The sequence below is a fragment of the Castor canadensis genome, chromosome 11, assembly GCF_047511655.1.
Source record: "Castor canadensis chromosome 11, mCasCan1.hap1v2, whole genome shotgun sequence".
Taxonomy (NCBI): Eukaryota; Metazoa; Chordata; class Mammalia; order Rodentia; family Castoridae; genus Castor; species Castor canadensis.
In genome coordinates, this window is record NC_133396.1 from 64415287 (window position 1) to 64432943 (window position 17657).

Sequence of the window (17657 nt, forward strand, 5' to 3'; positions counted from 1 at the left end):
AGATATATAAAAAGCAAGTGTCTTTGCCTTTATTAAAAAAAAATCTGTTGGCTGCAGCTGTGTGTATTTATGTCTGGGTTTTCTATTCTGTTCCACTGGTCTTTGTGTCTGTTTTTGTGCCAATATCATGCTGTTTTTATTGTTATTACTCTGTAGTATAGATATTGTGATATCTCCAGCATTGGACTTTTTGCTCAGAATTGCTTTGGCCATTCAAGGTCTTTTTGTGTTTCTATATGAACTTTAGGATTTATTTTTCTATCTCTGTTGAAAAAATGTCCTTGGAATTTTGGAATTGCTTTGAACATGTAGATTGCTTTTGGTAGTATAGCCATTTTCACAACATTGATTCTGCTGATCCATGAGCATGGGAGATCGTTCCATCTTCTTAGGTGTTTGATTTTTCTCTTCAGTGATTTATACATTTCATTGAAAAGGTCTTTGGTTTCCTTCATTAAATTTATTCCTATTTTATTTTTTGAGGTTATTGTAAATGAGATTGTTTTTCTGATTTTTTTTCTCAGTCTGTTCATTGTTGGTATATAGAAAAGGTACTGATGTCTATGCATTAATGTATCCTGATACTTTATCAAAAATGTTTATGATTTTTAAGAGTTTTTTGGTATAATCTTCAGGGTCTTTTAGGTATAAGATCATATCATCTGCAAATAGGGTTTGTTTGACTTCTTCCTTCCAATTTTGATCTCTTTTCTCCTCCTGTTTTTTGCTCTGGCTAGGAATTCCAAAACTATATTGAATAAGAGTGAGGAAAGTGGACATCCTCGTCTCATTCCTGACTTTAGTGAAAACAGTTTCAGTTGTTCTCCATTTGTTAAATTATTACAACATTACTATAACATTATAAATGTTTGCTCCAGGTTTGTGACATATAGCCTTTATTATGTTGTGGAACGTTCCTTCTATTCCTACTTTCTTCAGTGCTCTCATCATGAAAGGGTGCTGAATTTTGTCAAAGGCCTTTTCTGCTTCTATTGAGATGATCATGTGATTTTTGTCCTTGCTTCTGTTTGTATGCTGTATATATTTATAGATTTGCATATGTTGAACTATCCTTGCATCCCTGGAATGAAACCAACTTGGTCATGGTATATGATCTTTTTGATGATGTTGAATATGGTTTGCAAGTATTTTGCTGAGAATTTTTGCATCTATATTCATTTAAAGATGTTGGTCTGTAATTCTTTTTTTTTTTTTGTTGCGTCTTTATTGAGTTTTGGAATGAATGTACAACTGGTTTCATAGAATGAGTTTGGTAGTGTTCCTTTTCTTTCTATTTCCTGGAAAAGTTTGAGGAGGATTGGTATTCTTCTTTAAAGGTCTGGTAGAATTCAACCATGAATCCACCAGGTCCTGGACTCTTCTTTGTTAGGAGACTCTTTTTTACTGCTTCAGTATCATTGCTAGTTTCAGATCTATTTAGGTGGCTAATATCTTCCTGGTTCAATTTTGGTTGGTTAAATGCATCTAGAAATTTGTCCATTTCTCCTAGATTTTCCATTTTACTTGAATGTATGAATTTTCAAAGCATTCCCTAATGATCCTCTAGATTTTGTTATTGTGGTTATGTCCCCTTTTTCATCATTGATTTTATTAATTTGGGTTTTTACCATCCTCCATTTTGTCAGGTGGCTAAGAATTTATTGATCTTACTAATCTTTTTGAAGAAGCAAGTTTTTGTTTCATTGTATAGTTTTTTGGTCTCTATCTCATTGATCTTATCCCTGTTCTTTATTATTCTTGCCACCTGATAATATTGTATTTGGTTTGTTCTTAGATGTCTATCTCTCTCTTTATTCTTAATGTGGACACTCATAGGTATAAGTTTTCTGTTTAGCATGGCCTTTGCTGTGTCGCACAGGTTCTGCTACATTGTATTTTCATTATCATTAGATTCTAGGAACTTTTTGACTTCTTCCCTTATTTCTTTGAAGACCCACTAGTCATTCATCAGTGTGTTGTTCAGTCTGCATGTGTTTGAATATTTTCTGTGGTTTCTTTTGTTGTTGAGTTCTTGTTTTATTCCATTGTGATCTGATATGATACAGGGGACTATCAGTTTTCTTAAATTTGTTGAGATTCTCTTTGTGTTCTAAAATATCTATTTTGGAGAAATTTCCATGAGCTGTTGAAAAGAATGTGTATTTCAAAGTGGTTGGATTAAATACTCTGAGATACCTATTAGTTCTGAAGTTTCTTTGTAGATATTTTGCCTAGAACCTATCTGTTGGTGACAGTGGGTTACTCAGGTCTCCCACTATCACTGTGTTAGGGTCTACCCATGCTAATGGAGCTTTTAGCTCCATTAGTTTTTTTTTTTTAATTTAGTTGGGTGCTCCAATGTTTGGTATGTATGTGCTAAGAATTGTTATTTACTCTTGATGAATTGTTCCTTTAATCTAAAGTGACCTTCATTGTCTCTTCTGACTTATTTTAGTCTGAAGTCTACTTAGTCAGATATAAATATAGCTCCTCCTGCTTGTTTTTGGGTTTATTTGCTTAGGAAACCTTTTTCCACCCTTTCACTCTAAGTCAGTTTATGTCAGTGACATGTGTTTGTTGTAAGCAACATATGGTTGGGTCTTGTTCTTGAATCCAGTGTGCTATTCTATGTCTTTTCAATTTGGGCATTCAGGTCATTAACATTCAGTGTTAGTATTGAGAGGTGGGTAGTATTTCCACTTTTATTCCCCTGATGTTTACTTGTTCCTTGTTTACTAGTCTGCTTGATCAAAAGGGTTTATTCTTTTCTTGCATTTTCCTGGCTGACTGTAATTTCTTCTTCTATGTGTAAAATTCAAGTATTTTCTGTAGTGCTGGCTTGGTAGTCATGCATTCCTTTAATTTTTGTTTCTTGTGGAAGGTTTCCATTTCTCCTTCAATAAGAAAGGATAGTTTTGCTTGATAGACTGGTCTGGGCTGACAGTTGTTTCTTTTCAGGGCCTGACATTTATCTTTCTATGACCTTTTTGTGTTGAGAAATCTGCTATTGTTCTAATGGGTTTACCTTTATATATGACTGTCTTTTCTCCTTTGCAGCTTTCAGTATTTTTTCTGTGTTCTGTATATTGAGTGTTTTGATGATGATGTATCTGGGGGTGTTTCTTTACTGGTCATGATTGCTTGGTGTTCTGTAAGCTTCCCGAAACTGAATGTCCCTGCCTTTCTCAAGGTTGGGGAATTTTTCAGCTATTATGTTATTGAATAAGTTATCTATGCCTTTAGTTTTAATCTCTTTTCTACCCATGATTTGTAGATTGGTCTTCTGATGGTGTTCCAGACATCTTGCATGTTCCATTCATATTTTCTTAGCATTTTTTCATGGTCTTTGGTTGTTTGATCTAATTCCTCTACATTGTCTTCTGTTCCTGATACTCTACTTTCAACTTGCTCCACTCTGTTCACCAAGATTTTTTTAAAAAAGTTTTTAAAATTGTTGTGCTGCGTGGGGATACATTGTGACATTTACAAAAGTTCTTATGATATATCAAATATATCTTACTTGAGTTCATCCTCTCCATCATTCTCATTTATTTCACCTTCCCCCCTTTCCTGAAATAATTTCAGTAGCTGTCATTTTTCCATTTACATATATGTGGATACAGTGTTTGCAGTAGATTTGCACTCCCACATCCTTTCCCTCTCTCCCTTTTCCACTGGTACCAACTCTAATCCCGTCACAGGGCCTGTCCTGCCCTGCTGTTCTCCTATTTTGTAAAAGAAGAAAAAAGACAGGGACTTTACTTGACGTTTCCATGTATATATGGATTATAACCTGAATTGGTTCATCTCCTCTATTTTTCTTCTTTCTACCTTAGTCCCCTTCTTATGGTGATTTTAGCAGGTTTAAAATTTTTAAATTTTATATTCATTCTTGTATAGAGAGTACATCAATCTTATTCACCTTCTTAACTTCCTTCTTTTACCCTCCCTCTCTTGTGTGTGACCTTTAGCGTGACCTGTTTTTCACAATATTGTTGTATTTGTATTAGATCTATATTCCACATATGAGAGAAAGCATGTGGCTTTTAGCCTTCTGAACCTAGCTGACTTCACTTAAGAAGATGTTCTCCAGTTCCGTCCATCTACCTGTGAATGACAAAATTTCGTTCTTTGTGGCTAAAGAGTTCCATTGTATATAAATACCACATTTTCTTAAACCATTCATCAGTAGTGGGACATCTTGGCTGTTTCCATAGCTTAGCTTTTGTGAATAGTGCTGTAATAAACATGGGTGTGCAGGTGTATTAGTTGTAACCTGAGTTACATTACTTCAGGTATATCCCTAAAAGTAGAATTGCTAGATCATAAGGCAGGTCTATTTTTAATTTTTTTTTGTGGTTCTGGGGTTTGAACTCAGGGTCTACACCTTGAGCCACTCCACTAGAACTTTTTTGTGATGAGTTTTTTTGACATAGGGTCTCATGAACTATTTGCCTGTGCTGACTTTGAACTACGATCATCCTGATCTCTGTGTCCTGAGTAGCTAGGATTATAGGTATGAGCCACTGTCACCCATCTATTTTTATTTTTTGAGGCTCCTCCATGTTGTTTTCCATAATGGTTGTACTAATTTACATTCCCAAGAGCAGTTTATTGGGTTCCTTTTTCCCCACATCCTTGCCAACATTTGTTGTTGTTTGTGTTCTTGATGATAGCCATTCTAACAGGAGAGAGGTGGAATCTTAACATAGTTTTGATTTGCATTTTCTTTATGACCAGGGATGTTGAGCATTTCTTCATGTGTTTTTTGAGCCTTTGGGCTTCTTCCTTTGAAAATGCTCTGTTCAGTTCATTTGCCCATTTCTTCACTGGGTCATTGATTTTTTTGGGAAGTTTATGTTTTTGAGCTCCCTATATATTCTGGTTATTAATCCTTTGTCAGATGTATAGCTGTCCTCTTCAATTTAGAGACCATTTCTTTTGTTGTGCAGAAGATTTTTAATTTCACATAGTCCCATTTTTTTAATATTGAATATCATTTATTAAAGGATTTCCACATAGATTATAGAAAGGGGTCCATCAATTAAAAGGACAAAAATAATCCAATGTAAAACTCAAGAAAGAATTTAAGTGGACATTTCTCCAAAGAAGGTATCTGAGCACATGTGAAGAAATGAGGTCTACAACATCACATTACTCATTAGGGAAATACAAATGAAATCACCATGAGGAGCTACTTCAATAGAGTGAAATCATTTCAATCAAATGATGGGAAGTGTCAGTTGTCAAGGACACCAGTAAATTTTAACATAAATATAATGCTGGTGAAATATAAAAAGCTCATCATTCCAGTCATAAGAATAGTATAAAGAAAAATAAAAACACATGCATACACAAAATCTTGTACATGCATTGATAAGAGAACTGAAAGGTGCATGTATGGCTGAATGGATAAATAGCATATCACATTGTCCCATTTATTGATCGTTTCTTTTAGTTGCTTAGCCGTTTGAGTTCTATTGAGGAAGTTATTGCCTATGCCTATTACTTCCAGTGTATTTGCTGATCTTTCCTGAACTAGCTTCAATGTTTCAGGTCTCATGTTACGGTCCTTAATCCACTTTGAGTTGATACTTGCACAGGGTGAAAGACATGGATCTAGTTTTAATTTTCTGCATGCAGATATCCAGTTTTCCCAGCAACAGTTGTTGAAGAGGCTGACTTTTCTCCATTCTGTGTTTTTGGCACCTTTGTCAAAAATCAGGTGGCCATGGATTTATTTCTGGGTCTCCGTTCTGTTCCACTGGTCTTCATATCTGTTTTTGTGCCAGTTCCATGCTATTTTTATTACTGTGGCTCTGTAGTATAATTTGAAGTTGGGTATTGTGATACCTCCAGTGTTGCTCTTTTTGTTCAGTATTGTCTTAGCTATCCACAGTCTTTTGTGCTTCCAAATAAACTGCAGGGTTGATTTTTCAATTTCTGTGATAAATATTAGAATTTTGATGGGAATTGCATTGAACATATAGATTGCTTTTGGTAGTGTGATTTTCACAATTTTGATTCTACCAATCCATGAGCATTGGAGATCTTAGATTTCTTTCTTCAGTGATTTATAGTTTTTCTTGTAGAGATCTTGCATATACTTTATTTATATAAGTTTATTCCTAGGTATTTAATTTTTTGAGGCTGTTATAAATGGAATTATTTTCCTGTGTTCTTTCTTGGTGTTCATTGTTGGTGTGTAGAAAGGAAACTGATTTTTGTAAATTGATTTTGTATTCTGCTACTCTTCTGAAGCTATTTGTGGTGTCTGGGAGTTTTTTTGTGGAGTGTTTTGGGCCTTTTATGTATAAGATCATGTCATCTGCAAACAGGGATAGTTTGACTACTTCCTGTCTAATTTATATTCTTTTTATTTCTTTTTCCTGTCTCATTGCTCTTGCTAGGAATTCCAAGACTATCTTGAATATGAATGGAGAGAGTGGACACCCTTATCTCATTCCTGACTTTAGAGGAAATGGTTTCAGTTGTTCCCTGTTTAGTATGATGTTGGTTGTAGGCTTCTTATGTATGGCTTTTATTATGTTGAGTGCATTTCTTCTATTCTAGTTTCATCAGAACTTTTATCATGAAAAGATGTTGAATTTTGTTGAAGACTTTTCCTGCATCTCTTGAGATGGTCATTTGGTTTTTGTCTTTGCTTCTGTTAATATGTTTTGTTACATTTAATGATTTGCATATGTTGAACCATCCCTCCATCCTTGGGATGAAACCAAATTGATAATGGTGCATGATCTTTTTGATATGCTATTGGATTCAGTTTGCCTGTGTTTTATTGAGGAGTTTTGCATTTATGTTCATTAAAGAGATTGGCCTGCAATTCTCTTTTTTTTGTTGTGTCCTTGTCTGGTATGGGAAGAGTGTAATACTGGCTTCATAGACTGATTTTGACAGTGTTCCTTCCCTTTCTATTTTGTGGAAAAGTTGAGGTGTGTTGGTATTAGTTCTTCTTCAAAGGTCTGGTAGAATTCAGTGTTGAACCCTGGACTTTTTGGGTAGACTCTTTATTGCTGCTTCAGTTTTGGTGTGTGTTATAGATTTGTTTTGGTGATTAATATCCTCTTGCTTCAATTTTGGATGGTCATATGTGTCTAGAAATTTGTTCATTTCTTCTAGATTTTCTAATTTTCTTGAATATAGGTGTTCAAAGTAGTCCCTAATGATGCCCTGAATTTCCTTGGTGTTTGTTATCATCTCCTCTTTTTCACATCTAATTTTATTAATTTGGGTCTTTTCCTTCCTCATTTTAGTGAGATTTGGCAGGGGTCTGTCAATCTTATTTATCTTTTCACAGAACCTGCTTTTTGTTTCATTGATTCTTCATATGGTTTTTTTTTTTTTTGGTCTCTATTTCATTGATTTTGGCCCTTTTTTACTATTATTTCTCTCTTTCTGCTAGTTTTGGGTTTAGCTTGTTCTTGTTTTACTAGGCATTTGAGATGTAGCATTAGGTCATTTATTTGAGATATTTCTGTGGTTTTAATGTGTGCATTCATGGCAGTGCCCTTAGGACTCCCTTTGCAGTGTCCCATAGGTTCTTATAGGCTGTGCTTTCATTCTCATTAAGTTCCAGAAACTTTTTGATTTCCTCTCTTATTTCTTCAGTGATCCCCAATCATGGAACAATGTGTTGTTTAGTCTTTAGATGTATGAATATCTTCTGCTGTTTCTTTTGTTATTGGGTTCTAGTTTTGTTGCATTGTGGTCATATAGTATGCAGGGTGTTATTTCAGTGTTCTTATATTTGTTAAGACTTGCTTTGTGGCCTAAACTATGGTCTGTTTTGGAGAAAGTTCCATGGGCTTCTGAGAAGAATGTATATAGTGCAACATGTTACAGGATGGAATACTCTGTAGACACTTGTTTGGTCCATTTGATCTATGGTGTCATTCAATTCTGTAGTTTGTTTTTGTTGATTTTTTGTCTGAATGACCTTGGTGGTAGAGGAATACTGAAGTCTCCCATCACCACTGTATTGGGGTCTGTCTGTGTCTTTAAGTCCAGTAGTGTATGTTTAATGAAGTTGGGTGCACCAACATTGGGTGCATGTAAGTTAACATTGTTATTTCCTCTTGATGTATTTATTGCTCCTTTTATTAGAATGAAGTGATCTTCTTTATCTCTTCTGACTAATGTAGGTTTGATGCCTATCTGATGTAGGTATTGCTATTCCTGTTTGTTTTTGTGGGCCATTAGCTTGGTAATTATCTTCTACCCTTTCATCCTAAGCAATGCTGTTTCTGTCTGTAAGGTGGGTTTCTTGTAAACAATAGACTGTCAGGTCTTCCTTTTTAATCCAGTTTGCCAAATGGCATCTTTTGATGGGGGAGTTGAGATCATTAACATTTAATGTTATGATTTAGAGGTATGTGGTGATTCCTGCCATTTAAATGTTTTCTTGTGTAAGGGTTTGTATGTGTCCAACTAATTCTATGCTACTCTCTGGTTACTTGTCTGCTTTTGTCTTGAGGTTTAAAAATTCTCATACTTTCATGGCTATGTTTGTGTTCATCTTCTATGTATAGGATTCCTTTCAGAATCTTCTGTAGTGGTGGTTTAGTGATCATGTATTGTTTTAGTTTATGTTTATCATGGAAGATTTTTATTTTTCCTTCAATTTTGAATGATAGCTTTGCTGGATAGAGTATCCTAAGATTGAAATTATTTTCTTTTAGTGCTTGAAATACCTCATTCCATGCCCTTCTTGCTTTTAAGGTTTCTCTTGAGAAATCTGCTCTTATTTTGATGGATTTATCTTTATATGTTATTTGATTTTTCTCTCTTACAGCCTTCAATAATCTTTCCTTGTTCCCTGTGCTAATTCTTTTAACTATAATATGCTGTGGAGAGGTTTTATTTTGGTCATGTCTGTTTGGTGTCCTGGGGGTTTCCTGTATCTGAATGGGCATCTTTTTCTTGAGATTTGGGAAAATTTCTGCTATTATGTTGTTGAATATATTAGCTATACATTTGGCTTGTATCTCTTCTCTTTCTTTGATGCCCATAATTCACAGGTTCAGTCTCTTGATATAGTTGGAGACTTCATGCATATTCCTTTCATAGCTCTTGAGTCTTTGTCTAAGAATTCTTCTGTTTTTTTTCTTTAAAATCTATTTTGTCTTTGAGCCCTGAAATTCTGTCTTCCACTTATTCCAGTCTGCTGGAGTAGCTTTCAAGTGTATTTTTATTTGATTTAAGGAACTTTTTATTTCCAGGGTTTCTGTCTGGTACTTTTTTCTGAGACTTTCCATATCTTTGTTAAAACTCCCTCTTTCATATCTCATTCTGTCTTCTTTATTTCATTTATCTCTTTTTAAAATAATCTTAGTTTTATTTCAGAGTTTGTTGTAATCTCTTTGAGATCATTTAGTTATTTCTGTGTCTTCTTGAGTTTTTAATCTATATTCTCTTGGGATTCCTTGAGTTGTTTTTGTATGTCTTCTTTAAGCCCATTGAACATTCTTATCATTCTTCTGACATCAACAACTGGGGATTCATCCCTTTCACTTTCCACCAAATCCTCTATTATGTTATTGTTAGTCTTTCGATGAGTCATATTCTCCTGCTTTCTTTTTCTCCCCTTTGTTTCTATTTTGTGCTTTGGTCATGTGCTGTTGATTGTTGGGGGTTTTAATCACCTGTTATCTTTCCTTTCACTTAATTTCTGTGCTCTGACTAGCTTGGTTGTTAGCTAGATTATTGTAATATTTCTGTTTCCTGATCTGGAGGTATAATTTAGCAATAACAGTTTCAGAGATTCAGTGCCAAACCAGTTATTTACATAATATATAAAAAACCTGTGGCAATATTACTTACAAACAGTGGGTATTGGGGGAGATAACAGTTGTTTGCATATTGATTGATACTTAGGTAATTAAAAAGATAATACTAGAAGAGGGGGCAACAATGGGGGATAGAATGAGGGGAGAAGAGGTATGAGGTATGGGGGCTACAAGGTAATAAGGCTCTAATGTGTGTAAAGATGTAGTTCAGTCATTGTGAGAGAGGATACTATTGTCAGGGATTGCAGAGGGATAGGAAGGATGAAGATAATGTGTAAAGTTGTTATAATAGATTATTCAGTGAGTGGTTTGTGTGGAGGAGGTAGGGACAGTGGGCTGGAAAGGGGGAGAAGAGGAAGGTAAGGGTAAGAAAGGTAGAGAGAAAAGAAAAAACTGGGGGAGAGAAAGGAAAGTGGAATTAGATAGGGCTAAGTAAATTGATATTTGGACAGAATGAAAAAGCAATAAATTAAAAAAAATAAAAAAGATATATATATTTATTGTTCAAATTTTTTTCCTTATTATGGAGAGGAATGGGTTTACTCTCAGTTCAATGAGTGTTCTGGGCTCTCTCCTCTGATTTCTAATCCATGTGCTGACACTTTTGACAGGGGCTTTCTCTCTGTCTCTGCTCCTTCTTAAAGGTTGGTATTCTGGGCTGTATGGCAATGGATGTTGTTCCTCCCTATCTGAAAGCTTGTCGGGGGGATTTGCTCAGGGTGTTTGAGCCCAGGTTCTTCTTGGGGTGTGGAGGATGGGCTGTCTGGTGTACGTGGGTTCTATAAAGTGGTCCTGTGAGCAGTCACTAGCTCCTGCAGGGCAAGACTGGGAGCTTAAATTGAGCTCCTTAGTCGAATACTTTTCTCTTGGAAGTCTGTCAGTTTCAGTTCATTAGCAGTTTCTTCAAGGTGGTCAAATGTGGTGTCATTTTCACCAGACTGGGGCTGGGCCATAACCCCACCCCTCAGGAAGGATCAGCTCAGCATTCTGCCCAACCCCCACCAGGTGGAGGTGAAACTTTCCCTCCCCCTGTGTTTATTTGGCCACCAGTTTTGTCCAAGAGGAGTACAATCTGCCCACCAGCTGGCCCTGAACTATGTGGTTCCCTCCAGAGCAGATGATGCTTTGTGCTCACCTGGCAGGGTTGCAATTTCACTTGGTAGAATCAAGTCAGCTCTAGGATGGAGCAGGCAGGGAGGAGTCTGAGGTTTTGTCTGTGAGTTATGGCTGGTTCAGGATGTCCCATTGTGCAGTTTTTGCATTTTGTTTTTGCTCTTCCAAGAGAGGAGAAAAGGAGCCAAAAAAAAAAAAAAAAAAAAGGAAAAATGGCTTTCTAGCAGGTAGGCCAGCAGCTTCTGGTCTGCAGTGCCCTGGCTTCTGGGGCTGTTATTTGCTATAAAAAGCTAATTCAAGGGTCAGTCATTGTATATTATGTTCACCCTATGTATTGGCAATATCTTAGTTGGCAAAAAAAAGTCGGCTTACCTGATCTTGCTACCACAAATCTGAAGTAATTTTCTGGAATCATAGAGCTCAGGATTCCAGGGGCTATTGGCTATCTGTCATCTTGGTCGATTCTCATTAAGCTTTTGATTGAGATTTTTATTTGGGATATGGAGCTATTCATTTCAAATTGGTTATTTTTCAGAATTTCTATATATTTATTGATTTCCTCTTTTATATCCTGCATGGTCTTTTTAATTTCATTGAGCTGTTTGAATTCTCTTTGAACTTTTTAAGTTGTTTATTCATACCCTCTTTGAGATCAGACACTAGCTTTCATGTTTCTTCTTTGAACTCATTAATCATTCTTACTATTATTGTTTGGAATTCAGTATTTGATATTTCCTCCTCTTCACTGTTGTTTAGATCCTTAGAGGTAGAGTTGGCTTTTGAGGGTGAGATGTTGCTTTGCTGCTTTATGTTTCTGTGTTGAGATGTACACAACTGGGGTTGTTTTTGTTCAGGGTTCCAATGCTTGTGCCATTTAGTTGGGGTTTTATGAAAGATTATAGAAGACTGATGCTGGTTGAGTTCTGGTATGTTTTCTTGTCTCTAGATGGGGAGCTAATGGCTTGATCGTACTCCATTCAGCTTCTTATTTTCAGGATGCTGGATTCTACCCCCTGTTTTATATAGGGCAAGGAGGCTTAGCTACTAAAGCTGTCACAGTTATTAAATTGCAGCCTTGAAATTACATTAATCCCTCATGAAGATCAGTTACTTCTTCTGTTCCAGTATCTATTGGTTGTTTATTAGAGCAAAGATGAAACTTCATGGTCCTGGAAGGCTAAAAGTAGTAAGCCTTCCAGGGAGGGAGACGGAGGCAAAGCTCTATTCAGTAGTATGAGTTAAAAAGTTTATGTGGCAGAAAGGGGTGGCAGCTGAGGTAATAGAATGGGTTGATTAAGAAGCAGACTGGAATGTGTGGAACAGATTCAATAACTATTGAAATGGGTGAGAAGGGGAGGAAAACAATAGAGAAAGTTGAACAGACAAACACATATGACCCAACAAATTTGCAAAATGATCTGGGATTCAATTTAACCACTAATAGTATTGGTAGTGATGGAGTGGATGGATAGACAGTAAAGAGGAAAATTAAGAGCCAGGAAGAGGTTGGTTATTGTTACTTGGAGAGTATGAGTAGCGGAGAGTGATAGAAAAGGGGAGAAGAAGTGGTTTAAGGTTAAAGACTGAAAGATGAGTTATGGGGGCTTTCCTGTGATGACAGCTCAGAGTGGGAAGGGTGGAGGTAGGGCTAAATTGAGGGCTGGTGAAGATGCAAAATTGCTGTTGAAGTGTACAGAAAAAGAAGATACAGATAAATGAATAAAAAACTACACCGTAGTTTTAACAGCAACAAATACAAATTTTACATAAAAAATGTGAATTTTCTAGTGTTCTTGTGAGCAGTTGATCTTTTCCCTCTCCTTACTGAGTGAGTCTTTTTGGATGTCCACTAGATGGCAGTCTAATGGATTCCTGGTTCAGAAATGGTGTCTGATGGTGAGGAGGAGGGGGTATTTGGAGATCTAAGCAGGGTCTCTAGAGTTTGTATTGTCAATTTGCCCCTATCATGCCATCACCTGTTGCACTTTCCCCTGTTCAGGTTCCCCAGTACTTACAGTCTATAGTTATGCTCAGTGGCAGGCATTTGTCAGATGTCATAACTGACAGATGTCTCTGGCACCAGCAGTTCCATGGAGGTCTTTGCTGCCAAGGGCCCTGTGTTCCCCCAGCCCAGGGAAGGTCTTTATCTAAAGACAACCACATGGTGCATCTCAGCTTTTGCTTATGCGGTTCCAGCAGCTTTTCCCAGGGAGTTGCATGCTGGGCACCTTGCATGTGTGCAGTTCTTGTGGTGAAGATTACAACTTTCCCTCCTTCACTGGAGGAGCTGGTACTACAGCTCCAAGGCCACAGGGGGCCTCCTGATGTGGTGCAGAGTGCAGAGCCTCCTGGTGCCTGTTGAGCAGCAGGACGTGGACCCTGCTTGTGTTGGGGAGTGGGCTTCCTGATTTGGTAGAGGGCGTAGAGTAGCAGGATGCAGAGCAGTGGAGTGGCAAGGTGCAGAGCTTCCTTGTGTGAGGGAGTGGGGCTGCCCCATGCAGTGCCTCTAGGAGTGGAGAAGTGGGGCTTGCAGCCTCCAGGAGTGGGGGAGCAGGGAGTGCAGACTTGTGAGCCATTTTTTCATGTAGTTTGTTGCTTCTCTCTTAGTGGGTTCAAAAGGAGCTCTGCTGCTCTTGCTCTGGGCCCTGTTTCCTCCTCCTTTGGAATTATGGGACTCAGTGATTCAGAGGATGTTAACAATTCACCATCTTGTTGCCAAGATGGTTTATATTCTTCTCAATACCTGTATCTCAATCTTACTTCTTCTCTATGCAAAGTGCTAATTGTTCCTTGTAAATGGACAAATAATGTGTTTTGTTTATTCTTTGTCTCCCTTTCCTTACCCTCTGGCCTAATAGATTTATAACCTTGTCTTTTTCTGGAAGACTGAATTGTCCTAATTAGTGCATTATCCAAGGACACCTTACTTGCTGGCATCTGCTAGACTTCACCAAATGGAAATCACTTGGAGGGTGTGAGAGGGTGGAGTAGAGGTTGGGTTTTCCCATTTTTTGCTTAAGTGTTGGGCTGATAGCAATCCCTGCATGACATAGTCCCTTCATGAATTCAGTTTTCACTGGCTTGATAATTTTGCTTCCTTCCATTGTCTTTTCAGCCTAGGAGTGTAACAACTTCTTATCTGTTGTTAGTCTTTGGGTTCTTAAGTACCTTATCTTTGTTCTGCTCACATGTCTGAAAAAGCAGTGTTTTAAATAAGCCCTTAGAGTAAATTTTGTTTTTCTTTTCTTTCTGGCAATATGACTAATACAGAATGTTTCAAAGTGGTTCTCAACTTTATGTTCCTTATACACAAGAATGATATGACCTTAGTATGATAGGTATGACCTAGTATGACTAGTCATGATTTAGTATGATAGGTAGGTATAACCAAGAATGATAGTCACCTTAGTAACAGTGGCTCACTATGGCACATTAGAATCTAGGTTAGGAAGGGCGTAAGGGGAGAAAAGTAATTGTATCTGAAAAAAGTGTTCCATCAGGTGCTTTTCACAACTTCACTGTCACAAAGGAAATTGTTCCCCTACCCTTCAAATTTAGTATCTTTATATATATAAATAAATTTTTTATTTTTTGCAGCACTGGGGTTTGAACTCAGAACCTTGTATATGCTAGGGAAGCACTCTACCACTTGAGTCATGCCCCTATGCCTTTTTGCTTTTACGTTTTTTTTCATATAGAGTCTTGCACTTTTACCTCTGCTTCTTGCGTAGTTGGAAATACCACCACACCCAGCTTGTTTTTTGAGATAGGGTCTTGCTAACTTTTTTGCCCAGGCTGACCTTGAGCCTTCTGCTTAACTGAGATTACAGGCTTTCTTCACCATGCACAGCCCTTCTTACACTATAATCGTAGTTGGTCTTCAAAAATGCCAAGCACATTTCTATCCCAGAGCCTTTGCACTTTATATTCTCTCTATCCCCACTCATTTAAAATATTAACTCAAGTATTTCTGTATCCTTTTATCTTTTTATCCTGCTTTTTGATGCAAAGTATATGTCAATTCCTAATGTTTAGCATATATTTATTTATTTTATGAATCCCCTATTAGATTGTAAATTATGTGAGGGCAGATCCCTTGTCTGTTTTATTCTCTGTTGTTTACTTAGTAGCTAAGTTTGACACAGAGTAGGTGCCCCCCAAATACTTTCTTGATATTTATTAGTGTACATTAATTATCTAAAAAAGTTGGTTTCATTTTGACATTTTCAAACATGCATATAAGGTACTTTGATCATACTTATCCCCCATACTTATGCTTAACCCTTCTCCCCCTCCTATCAGTCATCTTATTACCTATTAGTTCCCTTTCTATTTTCATATGTGTGTGTTTAGATTCCAAAAAGCACTTTTGAAATGACTGACTGAATAATGTGTCTGGCTCCCCAACTAGAGTTTAGGAACCTTAGGCAAAGGAATTTTTTTTTTCTTTTTTTCCTTTTTCTTTTATTATTCATATGTGCATACAAGGCTTGGTTCATTTCTCCCCCCTGCCCTCACCCCCTCCCTTACCACCCACTTCGCCCCCTCCTTCTCCCCCCGCCCTCAATACCGAGCAGAAACTATTTTGCCCTTATTTCTAATTTTTTTGTAGAGAGAGTATAAGCAATAATAGGAAGGAACAAGGGTTTTTGCTGGTTGAGATAAGGATAGCTATAACAGGGCATTGACTCACATTGATTTCCTGTGCGTGGGTGTTACCTTCTAGGTTAATTCTTTTTTTTTTTTTCCTTTTTCTTTTATTATTCATATGTGCATACAAGGCTTGGTTCATTTCTTCCCCCTGCCCCCACCCCCTCCCTTACCACCCACTCCGCCCCCTCCCTCTCCCCCCCCAATACCCAGCAGAAACTATTTTGCCCTTATTTCTAATTTTGTTGTAGAGAGAGTATAAGCAATAATAGGAAGGAACAAGGGTTTTTGCTGGTTGAGATAAGGATAGCTATACAGGGCATTGACTCACATTGACTCACATTTCCTGTGCGTGTGTGTTACCTTCTAGGTTAATTCTTCTTGAACTAACCTTTTCTCTAGTACCTGTTCCCCTTTTCCTATTGGCCTCAGTTGCTTTTAAGGTATCTGCTTTAGTTTCTCTGCTTTGAGGGCAACAAATGCTAGCTAATTTTTTAGGTGTCTTACCTATCCTCACCCCTCCCTTGTGTGCTCTTGCTTTTATCATGTGCTCATAGTCCAGTCCCCTTGTTGTGTTTACCCTTGATCTAATGTCCACATATGAGGGAGAACATACGATTTTTGGTCTTTTGGGCCAGGCTAACCTCACTCAGAATGATGTTCTCCAATTAGGCAAAGGAATTGTTTTACTCACCTATTTATCAGAGGATCTAGCTCATGATGAGTATTCAGTGAATTAACAAATTAATGAGTGGATGAATGCTCACATAAATAATTCTCCTCTTGATTATTTCCAAAATGCACCCTGGCTTTTCTTCCCATAAAGTAATAGTGATAGCTTTAATTTGGGGAAGTAATTATAAAGGAAACTTTCAGTAATTCTTTTTATATGTGCTATGCATTTATTATAAGAACCCAGAAGATCTTCAAGGCATGTGAAAGAGTTTTATGAAAAATTCAAAGGTTTTTATGATGCTGTGCTTTTATTTTTTCAAAAGGAAGTTCCATCATGCCAGTTAAAGCTTAAGGAAAAACATAATTCTCTAAGAATTATTTCTGCAGTAATTGAAAGCATGAAGTTTTGGTGTGAACATACACAGAAAGCTGTACTTCTTTTTGAATTATTGGGTAGGTATAATATTTCAAAAATACTTCAATAATACTATTTACAGAACAGTTTTTAATAGCAACAAGAATACCTAGGGGATTATGAAGAAAAAGTTTTACAAAAGGAGATTATAGTTTATTAGAATTTTCTTCATTCTTGGTTACTGATTTGTGTGAATTAAGTATTTGGTAATTTGTGGGAGTATTCTTCTGATTCATAATGTTATAACTGGGAAGACTCTTGCAAGTAATCTAATCTAACCCTTGAGTTATATGAGGAAATGGGGCAAGTAATTAAAATACACTTGACTAAAATTAGTTAGCAGAAGAAATGGATCTAGAATGTAAGTCTCTTTAATCTCAATCTATTGCACTTTCTACTATATTAGTAATTTTGTAAATCTTTTTTAGTAGGGCTAGTATTGGATTTTGAATTTAGGGCTTTGCCCTTGCTGGGTAGGTGTCCTACTGCTTGAGCCATGTACCAGGCTCTTTTTCTCTGGTTATTTTGGAGATTAGGTCTCCCTTTTTTCCCTAGCCAGTCTGGACTGTGATCTTCCTATCTTAGGCTTCCTACTGTCACTGGCATGACAGGAGCTCACCACATCCCCAGCTTTTTTCCATTGAGATGGGGGTCTCAAACTTTTTTTTTTGGCTTGGGTTGGCCTGAAACTATGATCCTCCTGATCTGACTCCCATGTAACTTGGAATGACACTGTGTCCAGCTATTAATTGAGATGGGGTCTTGTGAACTATTTCTCTGGGCTGGCCTTGCACCACTAATTCTCTTGATCTCAGTCTCTCAAGTAGCTTGGGTTACAGGCTTGAGCCACCAGTACCAGATGAATCACTAAAAAATTCTCCAAAGAACATTTTGTTAAGAATGATGATGAGTAAACATCCAATAATTAATCTTTTTTTCTAAATTAATATTTAAAGGGGGGAGAGTTTTGTATAATGTTTCTGGAATTTGATTCTATC

The 17657-nt window shown here is 37.0% G+C and overlaps 1 protein-coding gene across 1 annotated transcript in view; it reads left to right on the forward strand.

Annotated features, from left to right (window-relative positions):
* Positions 1 to 17657, forward strand: part of Spata22 (spermatogenesis associated 22) — a 38095-nt gene that overhangs the window by 14471 nt on the left and 5967 nt on the right. Inside the window, exon 6 of the mRNA XM_020176402.2 lies at positions 16568 to 16697. Coding sequence (XP_020031991.1) covers positions 16568 to 16697 — 130 coding nt within the window. The remainder of the gene's footprint in view (positions 1 to 16567; positions 16698 to 17657) is intronic.